We start from the raw sequence: 27,655 nt of genomic DNA, 5'->3' as shown, positions 1-27,655 counted from the left end.
CAATCAACTCTCTCATCTTATATATTCTATCGATTCTATCGACGTGCAGTGTTGTATACACTCTTTAAGTATGTTTCTCACTTCACGTGACCTTGTGTGATATTGTGTAACTCTAAAACGAGTACAAATACAATAAATTTACTTTTTAGTTTGAAGTTATAATGATGATTTTTTTTAAAGTACACATCAGTTATAATTGTTTTGAGGCTTAAATAGAATCACTGAAAGAGTAAAGAAGAATTTCTTGCCCCAAATAAAGAAATGAAAGAGTACAGAAGAAGGCAGGGCAACCATTATACCAACCACCGAAATGAACAAAAGTATTTCTTTTTAATTCCTTTTAGCGTACTCTCTAAATTCTGATGTGGGTGAAGAAAAGCAGTGTGGGGGAGGGTGGGGTTTTGTGTCATTTTGATGGGGTTCAAATCTTTCTCCTTTATTCCAAAAGCCTGAAATTCTTCTGATCTAGATCCACCAATCAAAAGGGCACCAATGTCTATTTGTTTTGTTTTTTTTATTTGTTCATGTCAGGAAGGAATCATGCCATCGATGATGTATTATTTAGCTAATAAATTAGATTTAAGGTGGATAATGTTACAGTATACAATACCATTGTTAATCTGGTTAATAACGTGCTAATTGTGATCACAATATAATTTATCTAAGTTCGAGAAAATCTTCACGATCATAAGTTGTAGATACAACTATGTGTCTATTTATCTTATCATGAAAATATTACAATACAATACACTTTTAATCTGATTAAAATTGTGCCATTGATAAAAAAAAAAATTATAAAAAAAGCTACAAAATCTGTTTTAGAATTGAAGTCAGATTTCAATTAATTTGAGAAAAAAGTCAGATTTGTAAGTAAATAACTTGAGAGCCACAAATGATTCATATATAAATATATAAGAAACAAATTTAAAAAATGCAGTTGTTGTTACTATCACAAAAGTAAATGTTAAAATAATTTTCTGTAAACAGATAGATGATTATGAACCGTCAATGTATATAGATATATGCTACTCAAAGTTTCACATATGTCAACGATTATATCGCGCATACCCGAGAGCGATTGTTCAAAACAAATACATGCTCCAAATAACAATTTAAAAAACAATACCGTAAACGGCTTGCCAAAATGTTTGCACTGACTTTATGTTCCCTTTCTCATTCTGGTTTTTCTGTTTGGGAAGGAAGAAAGGAAAAATTTGGACTTGCCGACAAATACGCCAATGAAGTTGCTAATTCTCTACCATACTAGCTTGACGTACACAGCAGAACAGACGCATTTAAAAGGTCGCATTCTTGATTTTCTTATCTAAAATAAAACACCATACAAAGAATAAGCTACTTGTGCTCGCCCTGTGCATGTCCACAAAGTTTTATTCCTTTTTAAAAAAATGCTCCATTTATCCCCCCACACAACACTTCGTCCTTTTCATCGAAATTACCATAACGCCCAGCATAACCCGACGCCAATATTTTAGTCTCAATCTGAAATGACCAAAACACCCTTTTGAATGAAGTGTTCATGAAGCCGGCATTTTGGACTGTTTGGGAATCCGCAATAAAATACCGGTCAACTGTCCTCCCTCTCTCTCCCTTCCCTGCTTAGGCTGCTACTCAGTCGCCTTCCGGACTTTCCTAGCATTGGGTTAGCTCAAAGCTCACGTATCACCAAAATTACCAAAACCCAACGAAAAACACGACAAAAAAGAGAGGCAAGTTTCCAATTCTATGAACGCAGAACATTCATGAAGCTGCCACAAACATGACACAGCTTTGCAGAAAAATTGTTCACGTCAATCTGCGCTGGAACATATTCGACCGGGTTTCGATTATTCGGGAGTTTTTCAAGTTCATCTGGGACAGGTTTCTGGTTTGTTCCATAGGGAAGCCGGCGATCCGGTACCGGAGATTGCCCCTGGGGAAGACGTCGTCGCCTCCCCCGGAAGCCGTAGAGGGGGGTTTAGTAGTGGACAACCCCGCCACTACAACCTGCAAGGTGTATGAGACGGATGCGGATTTGGTGAGCTTGAAGGTCAGCTTGTTGGGTGATTGCCAGATTGGAAAGACAAGCTTTATGGTAATTATATTAGCAATTTAAAGTTTCTTAATTAATTTTGCTGCTATTAATGATGAACATTTCTAATTCATTTTTTTGTTTTGGGTTCTTCAAGAGCAAATATGTTGGGGATGAGCAGGAAGAGAGGTATTTGGAGATGACAGGGGTGACTTTAATGGATAAGACACTGATTGTTCAAGGAGCTCGGATTTCATTTAGTCTATGGGACGTAGGAGGTTCGTATAAACGCATAGAAATGTTCTCTTATCAGACATTCTGATCGGTGTTACGAATTTAATTTGTTATTATATGTTTTTGTGTTGATATGTATTTTTTGGACTTTGTAGGTGACCAGAGTTCGATGAATCATGTTCCAATCGCCTGTAAAGATGCCGTAGCAATTTTTTTCATGTTTGATCTTACCAGTAGATGCACACTAAACAGGTATGTTCATAATTTTTCTGATATTAGATTTCTGAGTTAACTCATATGTTTACTATGGTTAATTAACTGGGGTTTTGTTTTTGGGTGTGCTTGCAGTGTTGTTGGATGGTACACTCAAGCAAGAAAATGGAATCAGGTAACATTTACAGTTTTTTTCTTTTTAGGAATTTTCCTATTTAGAAGGGCAATAATATACTAAACTCACACACACTATCCGAATAGACTCGAACTTAAGACCTTGCCTTGGGGAGTCCAAATTACTACACTAGTGGTCCTTTGCAATTACAGTTCATTTTTTTGCAAATATATAATTAGTTTTTTTTTTTCAAGTGATTATCTCCTGATATCAGTAGTTTTTTATTGGGGGGAATTTGTCATTCACTTTTGCCCCAAATGGTTTTTTCCACAAAGAAAATAATAAAAGCACTCTGCATATTTGCAAAGGCAACATGTATTCCATTCATAATGCTTTACTTACCTGTGGCAATGATGGACTTTGCTTTAAGCATAAATCACTGCCTTACTTCATTGAGTAATTAAGCTATTCATCACTGTTCATGATGTCAAAATTGTGGCAACCCAGCTTAAAAACAATTGATGCCAAGTTAAGTTCTCTCTGGTTATGAATTTGTATCTAATTAAGTTCCTACTTTCTGTTGCAGACAGCCATTCCCATACTAATTGGGACAAAATTCGATGATTTTGTAAGACTTCCCCCTGATCTGCAATGGACAATCGTGACCCAGGTAATCCAACTTCCTGCAAATTTTGTTTACTACTAATAAGGCAAACGACATGGTCGATGCTATTTTCTGGTAAAAACAAAACAAAAAAGTTCTTAATTGCAATTAAGCCAAAGAAAGAAAACCCAAGTCTTGGCAAAGAACTGAGTTGCCTTGACGATTGGGGTAGCTGACGATTTAGTTTTCAAAGTGTGACATGTGAAGGAGAAGAATGTTTGGGATAGAAACAAAAGGGTCAATTCTGTGACTAAAAAACACACATGCCAAACTCACTCAAAATTTCTCCTCTTTCCGCGTGGAGGATAAGAGCAGAAAAAGGGCCACTTGTTGACAAAAGCTTTGCATGTTGAATTTTATTCGTGCAGGCCAGGGCTTATGCAAAGGCTATGAAGGCGACCCTTTTCTTCTCAAGTGCAACCCACAACATCAATGTGAACAAGATCTTCAAGTTCATATTGGCCAAGCTTTTTAACTTGCCGTGGAAAGTAGAGAGGAATTTGAACATTGGAGAGCCCATCATCGATTACTGAGTTGTTTTTCTCAGTTCACTGATCCATTTGTGTACATATATAATTGAGGGAGAAAAAACAAAACAAAAAACAAAGAAAGAAGAGGAAAAAAGAAAAGGGAGATTTTATTTTCAATTCCCAGCTGTAATTTACCCAAGAAAATCCCCTTATTATTTCTTTTCTTTTGGCCTTAGAGTGCTCACCCCTGTCTTGTTATCTGATCATTACTTACACAATGATGGAAGAAGTTCCAGAGAGGTGATAGTTTTTTCTGTTGTCTATTTTTTTTCTTCCTTTCTTGTGGTCGTAGTTGATTTACCAATTATCATGGCTATGTAGGATGTATGGTGGTATTTGATGGTCGATGCAGTGAGAGTTTTTTTTTTTTTAAATACAAGTAATAGTTTAAATTATAAAAAGAGGCGGTTTAATTTTGCGACCATTGATATGCAAATTAAGGCTATTTTTCACCGGGCTAAACTTTCTTTGAAAAAGGAAAAAAAATTGTGGAGAAAAAAAATGCTTTGCTTCCTCAGTTTAAAACTTTAAGCTATCTTACAACTTAAACTTGGAGGCAAGAGCCCAAAAGATAGAAAACAAAACAATAGCCCATTGGACCATTAACTGAACGTCGGTGTGAAAGCCCGTTTATATGCTTTATAATAACCGAAATAGCAAAAAATATATTTAAAAAAATAAAAAATTGACTGAAATAAAAAATATTGCAGCCAAGGGGAGAAAAAGTTGACAAATTGAAATTAAACCAAATTTTCTTATCATAACTCTCTCGTGTGTTGTAGAAAAAAAAAAAAGGCTGATTTTCCCATTATTTTTGTCCACTTACACTCTATTTATTGGAAATTGTATGTTTCCACTCTGATTTTCTCACTCATCTTTTATCCACTTATACTTCCTTTTGCTTTTCTCTCTATGAATTTGGGGAGGAACACTCCAGACACAAGACCAAAAACAACTAAAAGCAAATCAAACGGGTTCTAGGAACCCTCAATACATCATTGGCTAACAAGTATGCCACCCAAGCAGGGGCAATATCCAAAAGACAAAGCCCAAGGTCTCCATTGAAACTTGCATTAGCCAAACAATCTGCAACACTATTCTTCTTACGGTAAACATGCTGAAGTCTGCATTGACCAAGAATATCCATCATTTGTTTGCATTCAGGATACAGCAAGAGCAGAATCCATCTCCACAATCAGAGGAGAGGTGTTACGGGAAATAGCAAGTTTTAGGCCCAAAACAGACCCCAGATCAGCATCCTGAACTTGACCCAGGCCCAAATTAACTGTGAAGCCTCCGATCCAAAGCCCCTCAGAATTTCGAAGCACTCCTCCAGCCCCAACAGCTCTACTCATGGACCTCCTGGAACCATCCACATTCAGTTTAAAGCAACCACGTATTGATTCCTCCCTTTCCATACATACCAACGGGTAAAGACAAAGACTGAACTCCAAGGTATACCTGCACTTCCCTTACTATTATTTAGCAGGTTACAAGAGAGCCACACCTGCATATCAGTGTGGAAAAATTGAGGGGTTTTGCATATGGGGTAAGACATATTTCCAAACCTCCTTAGCTCTTGGGCAATCTCTAAGGAGATGGATAACTGATTCAATACCACATCCACAACTTTTACACGAAGCATCCACAGTGAGCTGTCGCTTAGCTCTCTGTTCATTCGATAAAATCTTTTCCATGATACATCAACCAGCAAAAGAACTTCAATTTAGGGGGAACTGTCAATTTCCATGAACGAGGGGTCACTCCAATCTTGCCTAGAGAATAACATATCATAAGCAGTTTTTACTGTAAACACCCCATTGGCAGTAGATTTCGAAATTTGAGTGTCTTGTAAACTATTATTGAAACCGACAGGGGTGCCAATAATTTTTTGAATCATCTCTTCACTGAGTTCAGTACGAAGCTTCCCCATGTCCCACCACCCATTCTTCACAAAGCTAACCACATTACAACATAAGTTACTTGGATTTATACTACTGTCAGAGTGCAGCAAAGGGCCCTTAGTAATCCAGCGATCCTGCCAAAATTTTATTTCTTCTCCCGTTCTCACTCTCCACATCATACCCTTAGAGCATCCACAATGATGCTCTCTATTTCTTAGCTAAAATTTGGCTAAGAATATAAGAAAGCTATTTAGGAGCTCTCTAAAAAATTTCAACTCCAATCATACTTCCTAATTTGAAGAGTTATAAAAATAGGAGTCCTCTAGGAGCTCCTAAATCTGAGGAGAGAGAAAAGACTCTAGTTGCTCCCCATAATTTAATGCTTTTTATTTAATGAGTATTTCAAACCTTTATTTAATGCTAAATATTTTTTATTTTATTTTTTAATAGAGATGGACCAATAAAAAAGAGTATTTATGACTCTCCAAATTAAAGAGTATGGTTGGAGTTGAAATTTTTTAGAGAGCTCCTCAAATAGCTTTCTTAGAGCATCTACAATGATGCTCTCTATATCTTAGCTAAAATTTGGCTAAGAATATAATAAAGCTATTTTAGGAGCTCTCCAAAAAATTTCAACTCCAATCATACTCCCTAATTTGAAGAGTTATAAAAATAGGAGTCCTCTAGGAGCTCCTAAATCTGAGGAGAGAGAAAAGACTCCTAGTTGCTCCCCATAATTTAATGCTGTTTTATTTAATGAGTATTTCAAACCTTTATTTAATGCTAAATATTTTTTATTTTATTTTTTAATAGAGATGGACCAATAAAAAAGAGTATTTATGACTCTCCAAATTAAAGAGTATGGTTGGAGTTGAAATTTTTTAGAGAGCTCCTCAAATAGCTTTCTTAGAGCATCTACAATGATGCTCTCTATATCTTAGCTAAAATTTGGCTAAGAATATAATAAAGCTATTTTAGGAGCTCTCCAAAAAATTTCAACTCCAACCATACTCCCTAATTTGAAGAGTCATAAATGCTATAACTTTTTTTTGATTGGTCCATCTCTATTAAAAAATAAAATAAAAAATGGTTAGCATTAAATAAAGGTTTGAAATACTCATTAAATAAAGCAGCATTAAATTATAGGGAGCCACTAGGAGTCCTTTCTCTCTCCTCAGATTTAGGAGCTCTAGAGGACTCCCTATTTTAAGAGGTGGATATGGAGCGTGGTTGAGTTGCATTTTTATCATTCCTCCCTAAAATTTGTCGAATGAGGTAGTTTATGGAGCCCATTGTGGATACTCTTATATTTGTAGCTATATTTTATCTAAGAAATAAAGAGCATCATTGTGGATGCTCTTATCAAGCAGAACAACCTCATACAAAATGGAGTGTAAGTGGATAAAAGATGGCCCCCGGTCTTTTGTGAGGTCTCATATGATGTGAATGAGAGAGAGTTGGAAAAATTGTTGGAATTCATGATTAATTTTAGAGTTAATCAAACAATCAATCAACACTTAATTACGATTTTAGTGTTGATTCTTGAGTTATTATAAAAGTGTTAGAGTATCTCCCACAATAGTAGCAAATTAAATTCTTCAAATATCTAAGTGACAATTTGAAAATATTTATCCGCTCCTTTAATAATTTTTGCCCTAACATGCTTTTTAATTCAATTAATGCAATATTTTGAGGAAAAAAGAAGAAGAAGGAAAAATACAAGAACATATGACGAAAGTCTGTGTATTTATTATTTGAAAAAAAAAAAAAAAAAGGTTTTTAGCATTTTTCAATGTAGATTTTGTTCTTCCAAAGCAAATATAAATGTTTTGAATAGCCCAAGGTCAACTTGGGAGAAAGAGAAAGGGGTTGCAGTTTTGGTGATTAAGTTTAACAAGTTTGTTGGAGGGAGTTTTGCTATATGACTCACCTATTTTAGCATTCCAAAGCTGTTGAAGAGGCTATTGGAGATGTTCTTATACTTTTTGCTTAAATCTTAAATAATCCATTTAATTTATATGATCAAAATTAAGGCACATATGTTAAATATATTAATTAAGGCTAGATTGGTGGACACTAAAATTGCTAGACCAAAAGGAAATATTGTTGTGAAATTATTGGAAGCGCACAATCCACACAAGTAATATAGAGATAAGTGAAGTGTCGTTCCCACGAAGACTATAATTTCTTTTTAAGTACCAATTATGATTAATTCAGAAGTTTATTTGAACAATGATTAATGAGAGTGATTGATTTATTAAACTAAATTAAAATAAATATGAAAAATATAAATTTAATTAATGGTGGAAATCAAGTTGATGGGACACTAGAGCATCCGATTTCACCATAACCAATTCCACTTAATTCTTATAGCCAATTAACCCTAAGTACTACCCATGTTGACAATTGGTTTCTCCTAATTCATTCGATATCCCCCCTCGGGCTCAGCCAAAAGTATTCTCAATTAACAACTCATTCTCTCTCGAGAAACGGATTTACAAAATCAAGAACTCATTAAGTTCTATGAAAACCTGCAAGAAAACTGTATGAGTCATGTTAGTCCTTCTCGAGCACTCATTCAAGGCATGGTATTTGTAACGAGAAGCAAACACCAAACATCTCATCTTGATCTCCATTTGGATCATCAATTAAATATTAGCTAGATATTTAAGGCATTAAGAACAGTAACAAATACTTAACATGGAATAGTAATCATAAATTAATATAATTATAAAAATTAAGTATTCATGGCTAGGCTACATCGTAGCCCTAGGAAGAGAAATTAGTTCGTGACAAAAGAAAAGATAAACAAAAGAATTGTTGTCATAAAACCAATGTGGCAAATGGATTTGATCTCTGGATTCTCCACAGCAACACCTTCGTAAGCTCCAAAAGCATCGTGGCTGCAAACTCTTGGCTCTCTCTGATATATTTGTGGGTGTATGAAAGTTTTACATGGTAAGAAGATGGTATATAAAGAGAGTTTAGGGTGACCTTATATAGTGTAAAAGAACTAAACCTTACTCTAAAAAGGTATGGAAAAACCCTCCTAAAGCAAAACAAAATCCCAAACAATTAAGGAAACAAACTAGGAAAGAATCCGTCTTTGACTTGGAAACATATCAGTCAATTAGCATGTATATTTTGGGGTCTTTCCACTTCCTAGAAAATTCTGGAGAAACATGAGAAATGTGGCTTGATCTCTAGCTTTCCAAGCATATATCACACTCCATTAGGAAAAATTAGAAAGTTCTTTAAGTCTTCAATCTTCCACAGTAGTGCAGTTCTGACGGGATTTTAACTTAGGCTGTCTTCACTTGCAAGTCTGGAGCATTTGGTTTGGTAGAAAATTATGCAACTTTGACACAATGATCTTCAATGTCTTAGCTTTCTTCTCCAATTGGCACTGTGCTAAAATTCATTCGAAAAGTCAATTTTCAGTCAGAACCCCTCTAAGAGCTAATACTATGTTTAATTAACTTTCCCTACAAAAACCAAATATAAGAGATGTACAAATATAGGAAAGAATGCACTTATCAAATATCATTACAGTAAATTTCAATTAGACACAACTAATTACATGATTAATATTTATTGTGAGCTCACACAATAACTATCTATACTTATATAATGAACAGAACACTTATCCAAATTCCATTTAACTTTGAATATGTATATTTTCCAGTTATGTACTAGTTAGTACACACTTTAGTTGAGGTAACTACTGTACGGTTTTCCATGAAACAAAATCCAAGCTGATAGTTGAGCAGGTCACGTACATGTAGTGACCCCCTAAAACCTATAACAACCACTCTTAATTTTCTGGTTATGCACTTGTAAACTGGTACCTTGGTTTCCTTCAACATCTCAAGAGGCTTCACCTTAAATGGAGGTTTGTAATGTTGAAAAGAGGATTAAAATTAATTAATAAAATATCATCATGCGTGTGTGTGTGTGTATATATATATATAAAGTTTTAATTGAAAGATCTCTCAAACAAGCTTATTTGAGGGACACTCTTGCAGTGCTCATTTTGCATTGTATTTCAATAATCTAGAACAACCGAATTCTTTTTTCAATATTTTTCCAAATATATCATTTCTGTAAAAGATCACTTGAATTTGAAATGTATTTTCATGAACATTGTGTTATCTATTTTGTTAGTCACAACTAAATGTCTACAATGACAAGTAGATGAGGGAAGTCATGCAATAAAATTGATTAATGTGGCAACTAAATGAAGTGATGATGAGTCATGCAGTAAATATGTTACAGTTTCATTCCATAGTCTCCAAACAAAAACGACTTGTTGGATATCATGACTAACTGAGTAACTAGCTAAGCAAGATTAGCCACATGCCATGTTTTGAGAGGTCATTGCCTTAGCCAAAGAAGCCTTGCCACAAGTCACAACTAGAGGTCATGTCAAGTCTCACATTAGAATACAAGAAGTGAAGACTCCCCATTACCTATAAAAGGATATCAATGTCCACTTAGAAAGGGCTTCTCCCTTCTTCCCTTCTCTTTGGGTCCAACAATATGTATACTGTAAACAACCATATTATTATAATAAGAATATCCTTCTCCATAGATGTAGCCTATTGATCATTAAGGTGAACTACGTATATCTGTCTTTTGTATGTTTACTTACTTTCCTTCCGTCATATGTCATTACCTGCTGAAGGCATACATGAATCCACCAATGACACTTGTCTTGCCAAAGGTACACATACCTACTTAAGGCCTCACCTTCACACATAATCCACCACTTTACATCTATTTAAGTTATGTAACTTTTAGACATCAACACAACTATTCAAGACAAACTTGGTGCCGAATTGTTCAAAGTCATGCATTGTAGTTTTCTGTGTCAAATGTTTCTGTAAAATGAGGTCTCTTCGTCCAAAAAAAAAGAAGTAAAATGAGGTGAAAACAAATGGTTCCAGTCTCATGCAAATAACCCGCAAACAATTGAACACATACAAATAACAAATAAATAAATGAAAACGTGACAGTTCTACACAAGGCATTGCGCATATATATATTGCTAATATATAGCTAATAGGGCATGCCTTAAAAATGTGGGTTTTATTTTGGTTTTCTAACTTTCCCATACAGAGCAGATTTCACACACACCCCACAATGCAAAACATATATGCTTACAAATAAATGTTTGAACTGGTATTTCGAGTACGGCATTTTTTGAACACACAACAAACAAAAAAAACTGCTATGAATTGATAAAATTGATATTGGACACACCTTCAGCCCTATTTGGTTTATGGGAAAGGAGAGCTGGGGTTGGAAAATCAATTATTTTCCCATATTTGATAAGTCCAGGCATGAGAAATTGTTGCCTTGCCCATGGAAAAGTAGGGGGGAACGTGAAACCATCCTCCCAACTTAGGTTTTGTTTTCCCTCCTCATGGGAAAGTTAGGGGAAATGAACCAACATTAAATACACATTTTTCATGACCATTTTGTCATCATTAACAATTTAAAATTACAATATAGCATTAAATGCATTCTTTTTTTATTTAATTTAATAAGGGTATAATTGAAAATTTATACAAACTTTGTTTTCCATTCCTACTCAAAACAAACATGGGAAAGGAAATAAAGTGCTATCTCCCGATTACTTTCCTAGCATTACCACCAAACGTGGGAAATGAATCTTCCATTTCCTATTCCTTGGGAAATGACATGGGAAATGATTTTATCTCAAATTCATTTCTTGAACTAAACGGAGCCTCAATGTATGGTAGGAAGGACCATATATTATAAGTTTTTTTTTTTTTAAAGTACAAGTAAGAGGAGGGGTTGAGCGTGAGACCACTAGTCGAAGTCAAGATCCTTTTTCAATGGGCCAGACCCTGCTGGCATATAAGTTTATAAACTTATAAATGAAAAGTTGAATAAGAGTTTAGGTACCTGAAGCATGTAAGAGCAAACTTTCAATGCCTGATCATCAGGCAACCGATATGTCCTTGGACGACGAGGAGTAGGCGTTTTGTAAAGGAAAAAGGAAACAACCATGTTCATGGTTTTGGATTTGGGAACAAATGTGAGACAAGTCTTCGTTGCAATAAAATGTGAAGGTCTTCGTCGGATTAACATGATTGCTCCTACAATCGTATACTTTCCTGGAAGAGCAATCATGCTTTTACAAATTTTATTTATTTTTTTGAAAATATATGGGATTAATCGGAATTGTGCTATTATTTGGACCTTTGGGAAACATTCACATTACCAGCAAGAGCCTCTATCATCCACCAGGGTTCAAAGTTTAGAGAGAAGAGCATCACCCATTATCTTATGACAATTATCCGATCACGCCCAAAGTCAAGATTCACATCTTCCAAGTCTTCAATGTTTGTCTACGTTTGTGAGGAAACTGCCAACATTGAAATAATACCTCAAATTTACTGCCTTCATTGAATGTGGAAGACCAGCAAACAGGCCTCTATCAACCACCAGGGTTCTTAGCTTTATGTCCTTTTCCACAAACTAAAAGACAGTCTAAGTACCATTTTTTCAAACTCAGACTTTGAAGTAACCCACAGTTCACTATCAGAGCCTAGACCGCAGAAAAGTCGAGATGATTGATGGCAATGAACAGTCAGTCCTTAACCTGAAGTTGGGGCTAGCTTGTGCTTGTGCAACATGAAAATTTAACGAACTTTCAGGTTATATAAATGATGTGACAACAATGTTCTATTTTTTCTGGTCAAGATGTGGCAACAATGTTCTATTTTTTCTGGTGAACAATGAGATTGACGGCGTCGTTGTGAGAGTAAATACGACATGTGAAGACCATTTTATCCTTAAAAACGCTCGAACACTATAAAATTCAAAAACCACACTGAGGGACTACAACAAGAATCGAGTAATAGTACAGTGACTACATGAGCTTCGAACTTCAAACGCACACGAAAATAATTAAAACATCCGTCAGATTTTGTTATTTCTCTCTACAAAATGGTAATTTGCAGATGCTGTGAGGCACGTCTCAATGCATACAGTTTCTCAGCTACACTTCGGTATACTGCAGGGTTTCCATGGTTGCTGATTTCCCTTGAGGTAACCACAGTAAGCTTCTGCATGACACGACCATGGATGACCAGATAGGCCAGCAAATAGAACTCATTTTGTGTCCCCTTGAAGCCCTTGATCTCCACCTCTCTCAGGGTTCGGATTATGCACAAGTAAACTATCGGGTTTTCAATCCAAACATCAGAAGGGTTGACTGCATGAAATGGAGCTTCATCTTCCTTCAAGATATAATGTTGATGACACAAGTTATAATACATGTTAATTAGAAGACTAATTACTAAAAAAATTAATGAGTTATATATACCCACATGGAGAAAAATTGTCCCACGGCGTATGTCGATGGTGAGAGTCTCCAACAGAGGACAACTAGTTAAGAAAAACTTGATCCCCTTTTGTTCATTGTAATGCATAGCAGTCTTTAAGGTCAAGTTTGTGACGCTCAAACGCGGTTCCATACCAATTGGCTCCGGTCCCATGGTAATAGTCTGAAACAATCAACACATCAAAATTAACAAGAAGAAATTACAACGACGAAAAACTCATTACGTAAACCTGAAAATGAAATGGTTATGAATAGTGAAATTAAGTACCTGGAGCGTGTAACTGCAAACAGTCAAAGCCCTCGAAGGGTAAACTTCACACAGGAGGTCATAGAGAAGATAACCACTATCTTCATCACATATAGACGCAAGACCAAAATCAAGGTCAACTTCTTCCAAGCCTCCAGTTGTGTTCACATCAAACATGGCCACAAAGCCAGCAAACCTCAAATATTTTAGGTTTGGTGCCTCAATTGAAATCCTCTGATAACCCAAACACATGCACCTATCGACAACCAAAGAGGTTAGCTTTAAGTCCTGTCCACAGACGTCAACGCTGTTGGTGTTCCAACAGTGCTTTAGATTTAGACTCTCAAGCAGCCCGCAGTTAACTAACAGAGCCTTGACAGTAGAAGCCCTAAGTTCAACCCAAGCCAACGAAACATGTTTAAGGAACCTAAAGTTCTTGAACTCAGACACAACAAAATTGCAGGAAGAAAGAGTTAAAGACTCAATAACATGATGGCTGTAGACCTGGGAAGGCAGATCAAACGACACCGGATGAGGGTTGTCGCCAGGATCAGATATATCCCAGGTGGGTTCAGAGAAATCAAGCCCCATGTGTTTGACATGGCGAGCAAGAGAAAACTTGAGACAATTTTCGACGAAGATTTGGGAATTTCTAGGGTGAGAAAATGTGAGAGAAAACTTATCTATGTTGTCTTCTTGGTAGTTTGCAATCCATTGCTGCGCAAAGTCGATGAAAACTTGTCTCTGAATTTCTCTCCTTGCATCGACGTTCGCAAAGAAATGTTCATTGAACTCGATGTTTGCGGTTGAACGCCAAAGGTGACGCCAACGGGTGGACAAAACGCAGGTTCTTATGGCTTCTTTGAAGGGCAAAAGTGAAATTATGATGAGAAGGAGAGGCTCAGGCAAAGTTGAGAGCCGGTCCATGTTTGACTCTGTGTCTGTGGGGTGAGATTGAATTGAAAGAAGTTGCGGGGAAGTTCGTCTGCAAGAGAAGAGACGCCTGAAGAATCTTCTTTTATAGAGGACGAAAAGGAGCGGTTACAAACAGGCACAACGTTTGCCCGTGTTGTGTCACTATGTGCGACTTTTTGTGAAAAAAAAAAAAAGTTATTCCTAGAAAAATTAGGGTTTGCTCAATAATGTTTTCGGATGATATTTTCTGAAAATATTTTCACAAAATAAAAACAAGAAAACGAATTTGCATTTTCAAGACGATCTAATAAGGCTTAACATTTCTTCGTACTCATACTTGATTTCCACCGAAATTAGGGTAGTTACTTGTTTCAGTTGGAAATGATTTATAAATTATAACAACTCTGGGCCGTACTTGGAGCTTTTGGACCTGACAAGTCCTGTCCATTAGACGTACCCAAGCAAAAAAAAAACTTACCTGTTCGTTTTTGTGGTGGCACGTCACAAAACTTTGAAAGTATATTTTCTTCCAAATACAACAACATATATACCCATGACACACAGAGGTACTATATTGCGCTCAACACTATTGTCTGCTTTCTTTCATGGACACCAAATGTGAAGCCCCAAATGAAGAGCATATCTGACTAATTTTACCCACGAATAATTACATTGATTTATTTGAGAGTTCGAAAATTCCATTCTTTCATGTACTAGCCCCTAGGTGCCAATTGGTTTTTTATTTATTTTAGAATTAGATAATGGGTAGTTGTGTTCTATAAAAATGGGGCTCATTATGTAATTTTGTTTTAAATTTTAAATTTTTTAATATGAAAAAGTAAATTTACCATATTATCATTATTCAATTTCAATTCTTAATGTTTGTATTAACCAATGACATTTTCTAATATTTTGAATGTTTTATCATTCTCTACCTTTTACGTTATGGATCTGTTTGGTTCACGGAATGGATTTGAGGGGAAATCACTTTCCATGTCATTTCCCAAGAAATGGGAATAAAAGATTCATTTCTCACGTTTGGTAATGTCGGGAAAGTAACGGGGAGATTTTACTTTATTTTCTTTCCAATGTTTGTTTTGAATAGGAATGAAAAACAAAGTTTGTATAAAATTTCAATTATACCCATATTAAATCAAATAAAAAAAGAATGCATTTAATGATACATTGTAATTCTAAATTGTTCATAAAAACAAAATAGTCATGAAAAGTGTGCATTGAATGTTGACTCATTTTCCCAAATTTTCTCGTGATGAGGGAAAACAAAACCCAAATTAAGAGGAGGGCTTCACTTTCCCCCTTACTTTTCTATGTGCCAGGCAACCATTTCTCATGTTTAGACTTACCAAACATGAAAAAGCTATTAAATTCTCATTCCCAAGTCTTTCTTTTTATAAATCAAACAGGGCCTATATATATAGATGACTGAAAAAAAATATTTGTCAAAGGACGAAACACATACATGTAATCTATTCAAATGGATTCACGTTAATAAAATCCTATTGTTAATTTTTAACCTTTTTGGATGGTGGAGCACAATATGAGATAGAAAACATCGGCCAATAGAGCATGGTGGATCTCTTAAAGTTTCAGGGGTCAATATGTAATTTGATCATAGTTTTAAGGTGTAATTATAACAATTAAGCCTTAAACAAATAAAGAATGAACTTCTGCTTTTCCCAGGCAGTAGGCGCAGACCTAATGATGCCTGTAATGCGTGCACCACTTTGAAAGTGCCATACTTTGGAGGTGACATGAAATCAGGAAATGAGAAGAAACTGAATCAAAATTAATGCGATGGGATATGGGGCAACTTGTAGCTAGACTTTGTGCAGTAGGAGTTTGATGAGGAATAATTGAATCATTACAAAAGCAACTTTCTTTTCCAGTCGTTTTTTTTGACCCCAAGAAACTGCTTTTGGTATTGAGGAGATCCCAAGTACCCATCAATGGAAAATTCAATTTCGTCGGAACTACTCATTTTTATATAACATATACAATTCTGTTAAAAAAATATTCATTTTTAAATTGTTAATTTCTTTTCTTATAGTTTAAATCATATTATTATTTTTCATACAAGCGATAAAAAATCGAACATATGACATCAGATACATTTAAACAACGTACAAGCTCTTTACTAGTCCAGAATCATTTTTGGGCGCCCATAGAGGATATCCGATATATAACATGCTGCAAATGCAAAACTATTCTCCTTAAACGTTTGATAATAAAATCAACAAACATCCGCTCCATCATTTGATAGAAAGCACCAATATTTCACCAATGAAATTACAACAAAAGAAATAGTTCACATTAGTCATTCATTACTACATCTGCGCATGTATTAGTTGTTGTCCGAATCTTAATTTGATCTTAGACACCTTCGACCTTCAAAAAACAAGTGATTCTTGGGTAGGGACTGACTCCAATAATGAAGGGCTGTTGCCGTATGAGCAGTCCCTATACAAGAAGTCTCCTCCAAAACACATGAATCCTATCACTAGAGGCATACAACAACAGGTTGATCAAGTCATTTGTCATTTAAAGAACCGTTATGAGCAGATTTTGCGAGGCGCTTTTGATCATAAGCGCTTGGTTGGCAATATTCCGATAAACTGTTGGGTTTCCACGATTGCTCATTTCCCTGGAAGTAATCACAGTAAGCTTTTCCATGACACGGCCATGGGTGACCAGATAGTGCAGCACGTAAATCTCATTTGGTGTCCCCTTGAAACCCTTGATCTCAACCTCCCTCAAAGTTTGAGTCACGCACACGAAAACTACTGGATGGCGGATCCACAGTTCATGAGGATCCAGTTCACCATATGGAGCTTCATAATCCTGAAGAAGAGATCAATGTATATATGTAACTTGCAGTTCATTAAAAGACTACGTACTTCATAATTAAAATATAAAAATTACCCACATCATGAAAAATTCTGCCGGGGCCTAATTGGATCTCAAGAGTTTCCAAATGAGGACAGCTATCAAAGAAATATCGGATGCCGACTTGTTCATAGTCATGCATTGCTGTTTTTAATGTCAAGTGTGTAAGGGGAAAAGACGGCTCCATACCAATGAAATCCTCTCCCATGCTCACAACCTGCACACAAATAATTAATTAGCACTACGTCAAGCTTGCAAATGCATGCAATTTATAACAGATTTTCATGGAGATTTTTTTTTTTTTGCTTACTTGATGTGAGAGTTAAATGTTGATGTACAAAATATAAATTGGGATAAGTTTTGCTCTATTTCTAAAATATTCAATACTCAGAGTCACAGCAGATTAGTGGTGGGTACAGTTCGGTTTTATTCGGTTTAGTCGCAATTGATGTAATGTATAAAGTTATAACGATTAATTTAGTCATGTGTAAAGATGAAACGTGATAAAGAAGTAACTAAAAGATCTTCTAGCGATGCCTAGTTTACGAGATAACAACATAATTAACACTAAAGCAGATTGATTACACTAATCAACAACATGCATATACGCCTACGGAAATATAAACACCTGATATATTAAACTCAAGACACTTTCCTTTTCTTTTCTCCACTACACACAAAAAGCGCAGCACAAGTGTATGATAAAAGGTCCCAAATAGCCAAACGTTAAAGTGAGATCCAAAGTTGCAGAGGGAAATTGAGTACCTGAAGTATGTAGGTGCAAACAGTCAATGCCCTCATGGGGAAGACTTCAAAGAAGAGCTTATAGAGAAGATCAGCCATGGAACAACTGCACACAGACTCAAGCCCAAAGTCAAGCTCCACCTCATCCAAGCCTCTATTATTTCTGGATATATTAAACCTTGGCAGGGTCCCAGTGTACCTCAAGCAACTCAGATTTGGTACCTCAACTGCAAAGCAAGGATAATAAAACCTGCACTTATAAACCACCAAAGTTTTCAGCTTTAAGCCCCTTCCACAAAAACGAAGGAAGTTCTCCATGCTCCAACAGTGTTTCAGGCTCAAACTCTCAAGATACCCACAGTTCACAAGGAAAGCCTCGAGAGTGCATGCTCCCACTTCAACCCAACCCAACGAAACTTCTTTAAGCAACCCAAAATTCTTGAACCCAGAAGTATTAAACTTGCAAGAAAACAGAGTCAGAGATTCAAGAACTTGTTCATGACCATAAACAGAGAGAGGCAACTCATACGACGTCAGATCGGCAAGACCTTCAAAGTCATCTTCATTCCATGTGGGGTCAGAAAAATCAAGCACCAGGTGTTTGACGTTGCGCGCAAGAGAAAAGGTGATGCAATTTTCCACGACCATTTGGGAATTTCTCGGCTGAGAAAGCGCGAGAGAGAATTTGCTTATAGTGGATTGTTGGTAGTTTGCAATCCAGTGCCGCACAAAATCAAGGAAGACTTGTCTCTGCACCTCTCTGCTTGCGTCGACGTTGATGAAGAAACGCGCGTCGAAGTCGATGGTTTGGGTGGAACGCCAAAGGTGGCGCCAACGCCTGGAGAGAAGAGTGGTTCTTGCTGCTTCTTTGAAGGGCAAGAAGGAGATTATGGTGACGAGGAGGGGCTCGGGTAAATCTGAGAAGCGGTCCATGTTTGTGTGTGGGATGGGATTGAATTGAGAGAAGTTGCAGGGACCGGTTGTAGAAGAAAGAATTGTGGAGGAGGCACCGTTTTGGGGGTGGTGGTGGGTTGGCGAAAAAGTTCGTGTTTCGTTTTCCTTCATTTTCCTAAACGTGGGGAAGAGGCGGTTACAGGGCACGCAAACGTTTTTCTTTTTTATAAGGGCACGCAACAATTTTCTTTTTGATAAAGGCACGCACACAATAAATTGATCGATACTTTGCACTGTGGCGGTTATCTTTTCAAATGTTAATGACAGGTGTCTGTTGATGTGACAATGTTTTTTTCTCTCGTTGTCATTGTCATTGTCACGTCAACGTTCGTCAACGATAATATTAGCTTTTGATTCACGGTTTCTTACATGTTATCTTAATACTTGTAAGGCAAATAATATTCCTCCATCACAATTTGTATGAAATTTAAAATTAATTAGCGACTTCAAATCTAGTAAGATAAGGAATAAAGTTAAGAACATGTACTGAATGTGTGTGTGTGAGAAAATTTCACGTAAAACTCGTTCAAATAATGATGAAGCTCAAGCTCGTTCAGATAATTTTTTCCCAAACTCGAGCTTGATTTGGCTTGGCTAGTTTGTGAAACTAGCTCAAGCTTATACTTGAATTGGCAAGGGGAATCTTGACTTTACTAACAAGTACTTAAACCTAGTTCAAATGAGCAAAAATTGAGCCGATATATGTGAGGGGACGTGATGTTGTGTGAAATAAGTTCTTCTAGATTATTTTCATATTGGAAGGAAAGAACGTTAAAAAGGGGTCTCATTGACCAAATTAATAGATGACACCGAGAGGTTGTTCATTTCGAAATGACAAAAGTGCGCAATTTGGTTATTTGATTTGGGAAAGTTAATTAACTAATTTAACTAAAATATTCCCTGTAAAAGAAATTGAGATCCATACAAGAAACTCATATACAAAAGTGAGTTCTGCATGCTGATTTGTGAACGTGACCAACGTAAACCGTCAAGCGTATATAAGATCTTCGCATTTATTATTGTAAGTGTTTTTTCTTGTTGATAGCAAAAACAAAAACAAATCTGAAATTTTTATTTATTTAGTTATGAAGATACAACAAAAGAAAAAGTTCACACCAATTAATAATACTTTTATTTTTTTTCCGGTCAAAGTCGCTGAAATATTTTATTAGAAACGAGTAGAAAGGTTTACGTCGGCCGCAAGGATATTAAAGAGCCATTCAGTTCCAACAGAATCCCAAACATGAAAAACCCCCTGTGTAGAAACGAACTTCATATAACAACATCTGCTCATGTGGTCTTGTTGTATGTATTTAAATAATTATAATCTGCAGATCTGGTACTGTTCTTGGTAAATCCCGCGTCTTTTCAGCTACGATTCGGTAGAGTTGTGGGTTTCCACGACCGCTCGCTTGGCTTGAAACAATAATAGTAAGCTTTTCCATGACGCGGCCATGGTAGAGCAGATAGCACATCAAACCGATCTCGTTTGGCGACGCCCTAAAGCCCTTCAGCTCAACCTCTCTCAGAGTCTGCGTTACACACGGGAAAATAATCTTGGTCTGGTCCCACATATGTTCAGGTTTCACTTCAGCACATGGAGCTTCATATTCCGTCTGCAGCCATGACAAAACCAGAATGTATATATGTTAATTAAAGTCTAATTAATTACTAATAAATAAATAATATAAAGGGCTCACATAATTGATAATTCTGGTACGGGCATGGCTGTCTATTTCGAATTTCAGAGTCTCCAGTTGGGGACAGTTTTTCAAGAGATACTGGATGCCGTGTTGTTCATGGTCATGCATCGTCGTTTTTAGTGTCAACTGTGTAATGCCCAAAGGAGAACCAATGCCTTCCTCTCCCATTGGAAGAACCTGCAGACAGACACAATTGATCATTAGTTAACACCATCTCAAGCTTTATTAATAAAGATGCGTTATTTGTACCATATTTACTGTTTACATTGATGACTACACATCTAATACAGGTTTCGGATTCCACATTTATTAGTAGAGTCCACCGAGTCCACCTTTTTTAGAGAAGTGATAAGCAAAGTAGTCAATCAATGTGATACAAAATAGTATTATTGATTAATGAAATATGATAAAACCAACCAAACTTAAGATTACAAAAATGTGAGCAAGTAATTTTATTTTATTTTATTTTATAGAAAAAAATGATAGTAATTATTAATGAACCATAACAAAGTACAAAGCGGCTATGATGCTGAATATAGGTACAATATCTTCAGTGATCAAAAATGATAATAAGTGATTTCACTTTTTTTTTTTTTGAAAGTGCTAAAAACTTAAGTACCTGAAGCATGAAGGTGCAAACAGTCAATGCCGTCATGGGGTTGACTTCATCGATGAGTTGACCAAGAAGATCAGACACTGCCTCATTCCCATGAGTCTCATGCCCAAAGTCAAGATCCACCTCATCCAAGCCTCCATTTCTGAGTAAACAAAATTTTGGCAAGGTCCCAGAGTACCTCAAACAACGCAGATTTGGTGCCTCAAATTCAAAGTAAGAACCAGTAAACCTGCACTTATAAACCACCAAAGTTTTCAGCTTTAATTCCCCGACTCGAACACAGAAGAAGTCGTCCATGTCCCAACAGTGTCTCAGGCTCAAACTCTCAAGACACCCACAGTTGGCCAACAAAGCCTTGGTAGTGCTTTCCTTCATTTCAACCCAACACAACGAAATTTCTTTAAGCAACCCAAAATTCTTGAACTCGGACACATTGAAGTTGCAAGAAGACAGAGTCAAAGATTCGAGAGGATGGTTATAAACAGACAGAGGCAGATCAAACGGCGTTGGATGAGCAATATCGTCCAGATCGTGTACAGCCCATGTAGGATCAGAGAAATCAAGCGCTAGGTGTTTGACATGGCGGGCGAGGGCAAATGCGATGCAGTTTTCTACAACCCTTGGGTTATTTTGAGGCTGCGAAAACTTGAGAGAAAGTCTGTCCACGGTGGGTACTTGGTAGTTTTGAACCCACTGCCGCACAAAATCAATGAACACTTGTCTTTGGACCTCTCTATCGGCATCGACGTTGGCAAAGCAACGTTCGTCGAACTCGATGTTTTTCGACGAACGCCAAACGTGACGCCAACGCTTCGACAGAACGCAGGTTCTTGCCGCTTCTTTGAAAGGCAAGAAGGAGACAATGGCGGAGAGGTGGGACTCGGGCAACACTGAGAAGCGGTCCATGTTTGAGTCTGTGTGGTGGGATGGGATTGAAGTGAAAGAAGTAGCAGGGTTTTATAGAGGAGGAGGTTGTTTGGAGGGGGGGTTGGCGAAGAGTTGTCTCTCTTTGATTTTTGGAGACGATGGATGGTGGAAGAGCAAATAAGTTAATTATTTCAAGATTAGGAAAAGGGACAATGGTATTAGAAACTGATCCAAAAGTTTTTTGAATTTTACTTTACTTGCGGCGGTTGAGAGGAAAAGTTTTTGAGAGGGTGATTACATGTGGTTGTGGACGTGACAATGTTGGTTGATAGAAATAAATGAGAATCTGATTGACATCAAAGTAAATGATATGTTGGTATATATACAGAGAGCTTTCATTGAAGGATCTCTCAAATAAATTTATAAAACGATACATGCTACATGGTAACATTACAAAAAAGATTAATATAAACGGAAGCAAAATTTAAAAAAAGAAAAAAAAAAAAAAAGGGTGAACGTAAAGTGTATAATGTTTGCATGTCATAATTTTATGACCAAAAATTAACTTTAAAATCGATCGACTAGTAATTTTCATTTTTGACTTCTACTCATTTGATTAATTAATACGTTAAAGAGATCTAGTTAAGTAAAAGCACGGAAGAAGAATAATGAAATTAAACTATATGAGGCTCATAAGTGCGCTTCTCGAGTTGATGATTAACAAAAAGGAAAAAAAATTACTTCAATTGGGAAGTTTAACTTAGTTAATTGTGTTTCGCGCCAAAACATTAAGATAAACACGTGAAACATGAGTCTCACGTGCTTATTTGTGAGTCACCAATACAAACCATGAAGCGTATGCAAGACCGTTACCTCTCAAGAGTGTAACATGACATGTATCTTGGTTTTATTCATGAGATGCAACTCCTAGAATGCAACAATGGACATCCGGCAGACCCACACTTCGACCTATAGTGGCCGTGACCCTCCAAAACTTCAGCATTTCATGTTAGTTCAAATTGGTGTTGCTTGATTTGAACTTTCATAATATTTTGCTAGAGTATGTGCGCGATAATTTGTGATATGTAAAAGTAACATAAACATGTATACACATATGATTCGAATTTCACTTAACAACAAACTGACTGCTCATTTGTATTATACAGGTTTATGTTATGTGTATGAAAACTGTTTAAAGTGATCGGTTGAGCTCCATCCTCTTCACACATATGGATCTAGTTATCATGTACATCGTCTCCAATGACAAACATGAACTATGTACGGTCTAATAGCCCAAGTGTGGATGCGGGGTTTAGAAATTGGAAAGATCAGAGAAAAAGTAAAATAAATCGTGAAAGAGATATCTTTAATTCTTAAAATCTATTTGTTATTCCTATGGGTATTCTTCAGATTTTCATATGATGGTTGACAAAGGGAAATTAGATGATAAACTATTAATTTCATATATTTCTCTATATACATTCTCTATTTTCCTTCTTATCCTGCAATGTCATCTCATCTTATGACGATAAGTGTTCATTTTTTTATTGATCAGTTCTACAAAAAATCACTCAAATAAAAATCGTTTTAATTTAGATGATGTTTGGCAGGACATGGTGTTGTGTAATAAGGAGATATAAAAGGGAAAAATAGCTAGCATTCCTCTTGCAGAAAGAGTGACTTTAAACATTCATAAAAGAGGATCCTTCCCTAACTTTCTTTCCCACATTCTCTTCTTTTTCTGAAAAATCCAAATCTAAATCCTTTAATTTCATTTAAATGAAATCCAACAAATTTGTTATTATTAATACTAATTAAAGTAAAATATATGTAGATTGTCTTTCAGATTAATCCACCCCACTCAGTCTCTTGGACCCAATGAACGGAGTTTTTTTCTCATAAGTTTGGGCTGTTGTGGAGTCTGGTTTTCCTGTTACCAAAGTTCCTGTGCCCCCATGTTTCCTCCTTATTTTTGTGACATGTGGCACACAACTTAACAGGAGTTTAACTCTGTTAACTCTCTTTTAGCTTTTTTTTTCTTTAATTAAAATAATTATATTATATTATATTAGAAAGCATGTTTGACAAAGACATTTTGCAGGCCGCTTCATCTTCTACGCTACAATTCAACCCTTACATCTTCTCTGCACTACAAAACTCAGCCACTTCATCTTCTCCACTCTACAAAACTCAACCCCTGCATATTGTTTGTTTTTCTAGTTTGCTTGTCGGTTGATGGTTCATCAGGTAAGCACGCTCTGCTCTTCATGTTTTTTTCTTATGCTTTTTGATTGCTGGTTGTTGAGCATTGTAAGCAAAACTCAGCCGCTTCATCTTGGGTATATAATTATCAAATGAATTGCGTAATGGGTATATAATTACCAAAACTCAGCCCATGCATATATTTCACTCGTTAACCATTGGTTCGTGAGGGAAGCTAGGCTCTACTTCATAATTTTTCCCCCTTTTTGGTTGCTAGTGTTGGAGCCATTGCACAAGAAGCTTTTAAACGATTAAGTTGCGATAATTATATACCCATTATGCAATTCATTTGGTTTCAATACTTTTTTTTCCAGAAAAAGAGAAGGAAGAAGGTTGATTTGACTGAAGCATACCTCCAACATTTTGGTTCATCACAAGTTAATTCCCATCCTGCCTTTTAATTTGATCATATTTTCTTTCATTTTGGCTGAAGCATACCTCCAGCATATGGCTGAAAAACAAACCATATGCAGGGCTGAGTTTCGTGGAGCAGAGAAGATGAAGTGGTTGAGTTTTGCAGTGCAGAGAAGATGTAGAGGTTGAAGTGTAGCGTAGAAGATGAAATCGCCTACAGTGTTTTTATCAAACGAGGTATTCTAATATAATATTTTTTTAACTATTTTAATTAAAGAAAAAAAAAATACTAAAAGAGAGTTAGCATAGTTAAACTCATGTTAAGTTGTGTGCCACATGTCACAAAACTAAGGAGGAAACATGAGGGCACAAGAACTTGGGTAACAGGAAAACCGGACTCTTGTTGTGGGACATGATGTTACTAAGGAATTTTTTTAGGTGAGAGTATGTTGTGCAACATAAGATGATCTTGAAGGTACTTAGAGCATCTCCAATCGATGTGTTAAAAGTGCCAAATAGACCTTTAACAGTTAGAAATAACATCTCACATCACTCCAACCAATGTGTCAAAGCTGATGTGGAATGAAGGTTTGAGGTTGAGATGTTATTTTTGACATCCCAAAAGTAAGATGTCAAATGAATATTTTATTATTTTTTCTCTTCTTTTCTTTTTAATTAAAAATAAATCAACACTAAAATGTAATAAAATAATAATTTAATTTGACATATCAGGTGGAGTGTAAAGCTGTGTAAGATGTCAAATAGCAACATCAGCAATCAAATTTAAATTTGATGTTTAGTATTTGACATCTCCATTGGAGATACTCTTACAATTTAAAACTAGTTTACGTTTGTGGCCTCTGGAAGACAAATAAGAAGACAAATAAAAGTACATCATTAATTTTGATATCTTCCACTCATTAAATAAGAAAAAAGAAAAATTGTGGTGGTGAATTTTATGGTCTTAAATTTGGACATGGTGCAACATACGACTGTATGAAGTGAGATATTTATTGGCGACGATGCTGCGGAGAATGGGCTTTGCGAATCAATTTTGCCACTGGGTGATGGAGTGTGTTGTTACCCTACCGTATAGTGTGGTAGTTAATGATGCTTCTACATGTTAATATTTTAACCCATTATCCATATGTGGTCTATGATAAGGGGGTCCACAGTTCTAAGTTATGCGGGAATAGCTTGCAAGTGGTGTCAAACAATGTTAGTATTTTGTATCTTCTATTGAGAGGGCTGATAATATACTAAACTACACACATTACACAGATACTAGAACTCGAACGTAACCTAGGACCTTACTTGAGGAAGTAATTACTTCAAACCACTACAGTAGTAGGTCCTTTGTGTATTTTCCATCTTCTAATTGACAATGACTATACTTTTATTTTCGGCGAATGCAAAAAACCTCCACGTGTCCGATTTCAATTGGGTTTGTCCATTGGCGGACCCATCTAATGACTACTGTGGGCGCGCACACTTAAAAAAACTATTCAGCCATAATGATTAACTTTATTTTGGTTTCTACAGGGTTTTTAACCCCCACATGACCCATTATTTACTTAAACCTTTAGATTTTTGCCCAATCCTTGCCCACTTCCACTTCCATGTGACTGATCGCCACTGGGCCACATACGTGATAAAACTCAGTTCATGGAATACTCGGAGCGTTATCGCCCCTGGAAACCACATAAAGCACTCATGGCTGCCCACGTGTCGACCTCTGATTGGGCCTTTGCTCGGACGTGACAAGTTGCAATAGCCCACTTGGTTAGTTTAGTGGGTTGCGCCTCCCCAGGCCATGCTAACTGCCCCAAGACTATGCCTATAAATAGAGGACTCATCTTAAGCAAAACATGACTGACTCTTCCTTGAACTTGGAATTTCTCTCACGTACATATACAAAAACCTCTTGCATCATTGTATTACTCACTTTTATCAGATCAATAGAAAAAATTCTCCCCATTTTTTACTTGTGTTCTTCCATATCTCAAAATCACTTCACACACTTTGATCCTAGTTACCTTGCACCCAATCTAGGGTCGATGTTCGCGTTAAGTCTCACCGGTCAACAAATGTAAATTGGTTATTATGTTAATGTTAAAACAGAACTTTCCTTCGAATAGTGTAGAAGTTGTACTTTGTGGTTTTCATTGGTCTTCTTTTTTTTAGTCCTAATTGTGTCTTACAAATGAAGCATATACAACTCAGAGATTTGCAATAGAAGATTCAAATTGAAAATCTAAGGGGAAGACAATTGAGTATAGGTAGGAGCGCTCAAACACTGAACAATTAGTAAGTTAATATGACGATAACCACTTCTTTGGGTTCGCTCACTATTTTGAGGGTTTTCTAGTCTGCGTTTTGGAAGGGATTATCTTTATATTGTTTTAGCTCTACATAATCACTTGGGATGAATTTTTTTATCTATGTTTGTCACCACAGTATTTTGCATGTTTTCCTCTTCATATAAGTTTAAGTTGTGCCAATCCAAACCAATTTGCTTGTGGTTGGGAGGGGTCCCCTTTTGTACTAAACTGAGTGTTGGTTTAGTTTTCCACTCCTCCCTTCAGTATTTGTTTTCTCTTGTATCTTGTGCTTTCTCTTTTTTCAAGTTGAATGAAACTAGAGTTCTTGACCACCAAAAAAAAAAAAAACCAAGACCAAACCATGGCATATGGATAATGGATCAGGGCCAACCTCATGAGGCCTTTGCCCGTTTTTACTTACACAAGTATATGAGATGTAAAAATTAGTCATGGCTTAAAATGAAAGGAAATATTCTTGGGGCTTGTTTGGGACTGCTTCTTTAGGAAGCACTTTTCATAAGTATTTTTTGCAAAAGCGCTTTTATTATAAAGATGTTAAAATTTTCATAAGAAAACCAAGTGCTTCATGGAAAAGCACTTGGGTGTGCTTTCGGAAAAGTACTTGGGTGTACTTTCTGGAAAAGCAATTGGGAGTGCTTCCAAAGAAGCACATAAAAGGTCTTTCTAAGCACTTCTAATATTTT

At 36.3% G+C, this 27,655-nt stretch overlaps 4 protein-coding genes across 4 annotated transcripts; 1 reads left to right on the top strand and 3 right to left on the bottom strand.

Moving 5' to 3' along the window:
- The first annotated feature begins 1,580 nt into the window (after window positions 1-1,580).
- On the top strand, window positions 1,581-4,048 carry LOC103326387 (septum-promoting GTP-binding protein 1). The gene is made up of 6 exons (XM_008228600.3): window positions 1,581-2,092; window positions 2,187-2,307; window positions 2,419-2,515; window positions 2,612-2,651; window positions 3,178-3,261; window positions 3,624-4,048. The coding sequence occupies exons 1-6, from the start codon at window positions 1,778-1,780 to the stop codon at window positions 3,786-3,788; spliced, it is 822 nt and encodes a 273-aa protein (XP_008226822.2). The 5' UTR covers window positions 1,581-1,777; the 3' UTR covers window positions 3,789-4,048.
- An 8,441-nt stretch (window positions 4,049-12,489) lies between these two features.
- LOC103326397 (putative F-box/LRR-repeat protein At1g56400) lies at window positions 12,490-14,320 on the bottom strand. The gene is made up of 3 exons (XM_008228610.3): window positions 13,333-14,320; window positions 13,051-13,227; window positions 12,490-12,960 (listed from the first exon to the last, which is right to left on the bottom strand). The coding sequence occupies exons 1-3, from the start codon at window positions 14,236-14,238 to the stop codon at window positions 12,661-12,663; spliced, it is 1,383 nt and encodes a 460-aa protein (XP_008226832.2). The 5' UTR covers window positions 14,239-14,320; the 3' UTR covers window positions 12,490-12,660.
- Window positions 14,321-16,443: 2,123 nt separating this feature from the next.
- LOC103326399 (putative F-box protein At3g29830) lies at window positions 16,444-19,055 on the bottom strand. The gene is made up of 3 exons (XM_008228611.2): window positions 17,896-19,055; window positions 17,171-17,347; window positions 16,444-17,085 (listed from the first exon to the last, which is right to left on the bottom strand). The coding sequence occupies exons 1-3, from the start codon at window positions 18,937-18,939 to the stop codon at window positions 16,786-16,788; spliced, it is 1,521 nt and encodes a 506-aa protein (XP_008226833.2). The 5' UTR covers window positions 18,940-19,055; the 3' UTR covers window positions 16,444-16,785.
- Window positions 19,056-20,141: 1,086 nt separating this feature from the next.
- On the bottom strand, window positions 20,142-22,053 carry LOC103326400 (putative F-box/LRR-repeat protein At1g56400). Its single transcript, XM_008228612.2, has 3 exons — window positions 21,151-22,053; window positions 20,529-20,708; window positions 20,142-20,444 (listed from the first exon to the last, which is right to left on the bottom strand). The coding sequence occupies exons 1-3, from the start codon at window positions 22,051-22,053 to the stop codon at window positions 20,142-20,144; spliced, it is 1,386 nt and encodes a 461-aa protein (XP_008226834.2).
- Window positions 22,054-27,655: the final 5,602 nt, after the last annotated feature.

The sequence above is a fragment of the Prunus mume genome, linkage group LG3, assembly GCF_029339155.1.
Source record: "Prunus mume cultivar Tortuosa linkage group LG3, ASM2933915v1, whole genome shotgun sequence".
Lineage (NCBI taxonomy): Eukaryota > Viridiplantae > Streptophyta > Magnoliopsida > Rosales > Rosaceae > Prunus > Prunus mume.
Note: the sequence above shows the minus strand (reverse complement) of the source record. Positions and strands in the feature narration are given on the sequence as shown.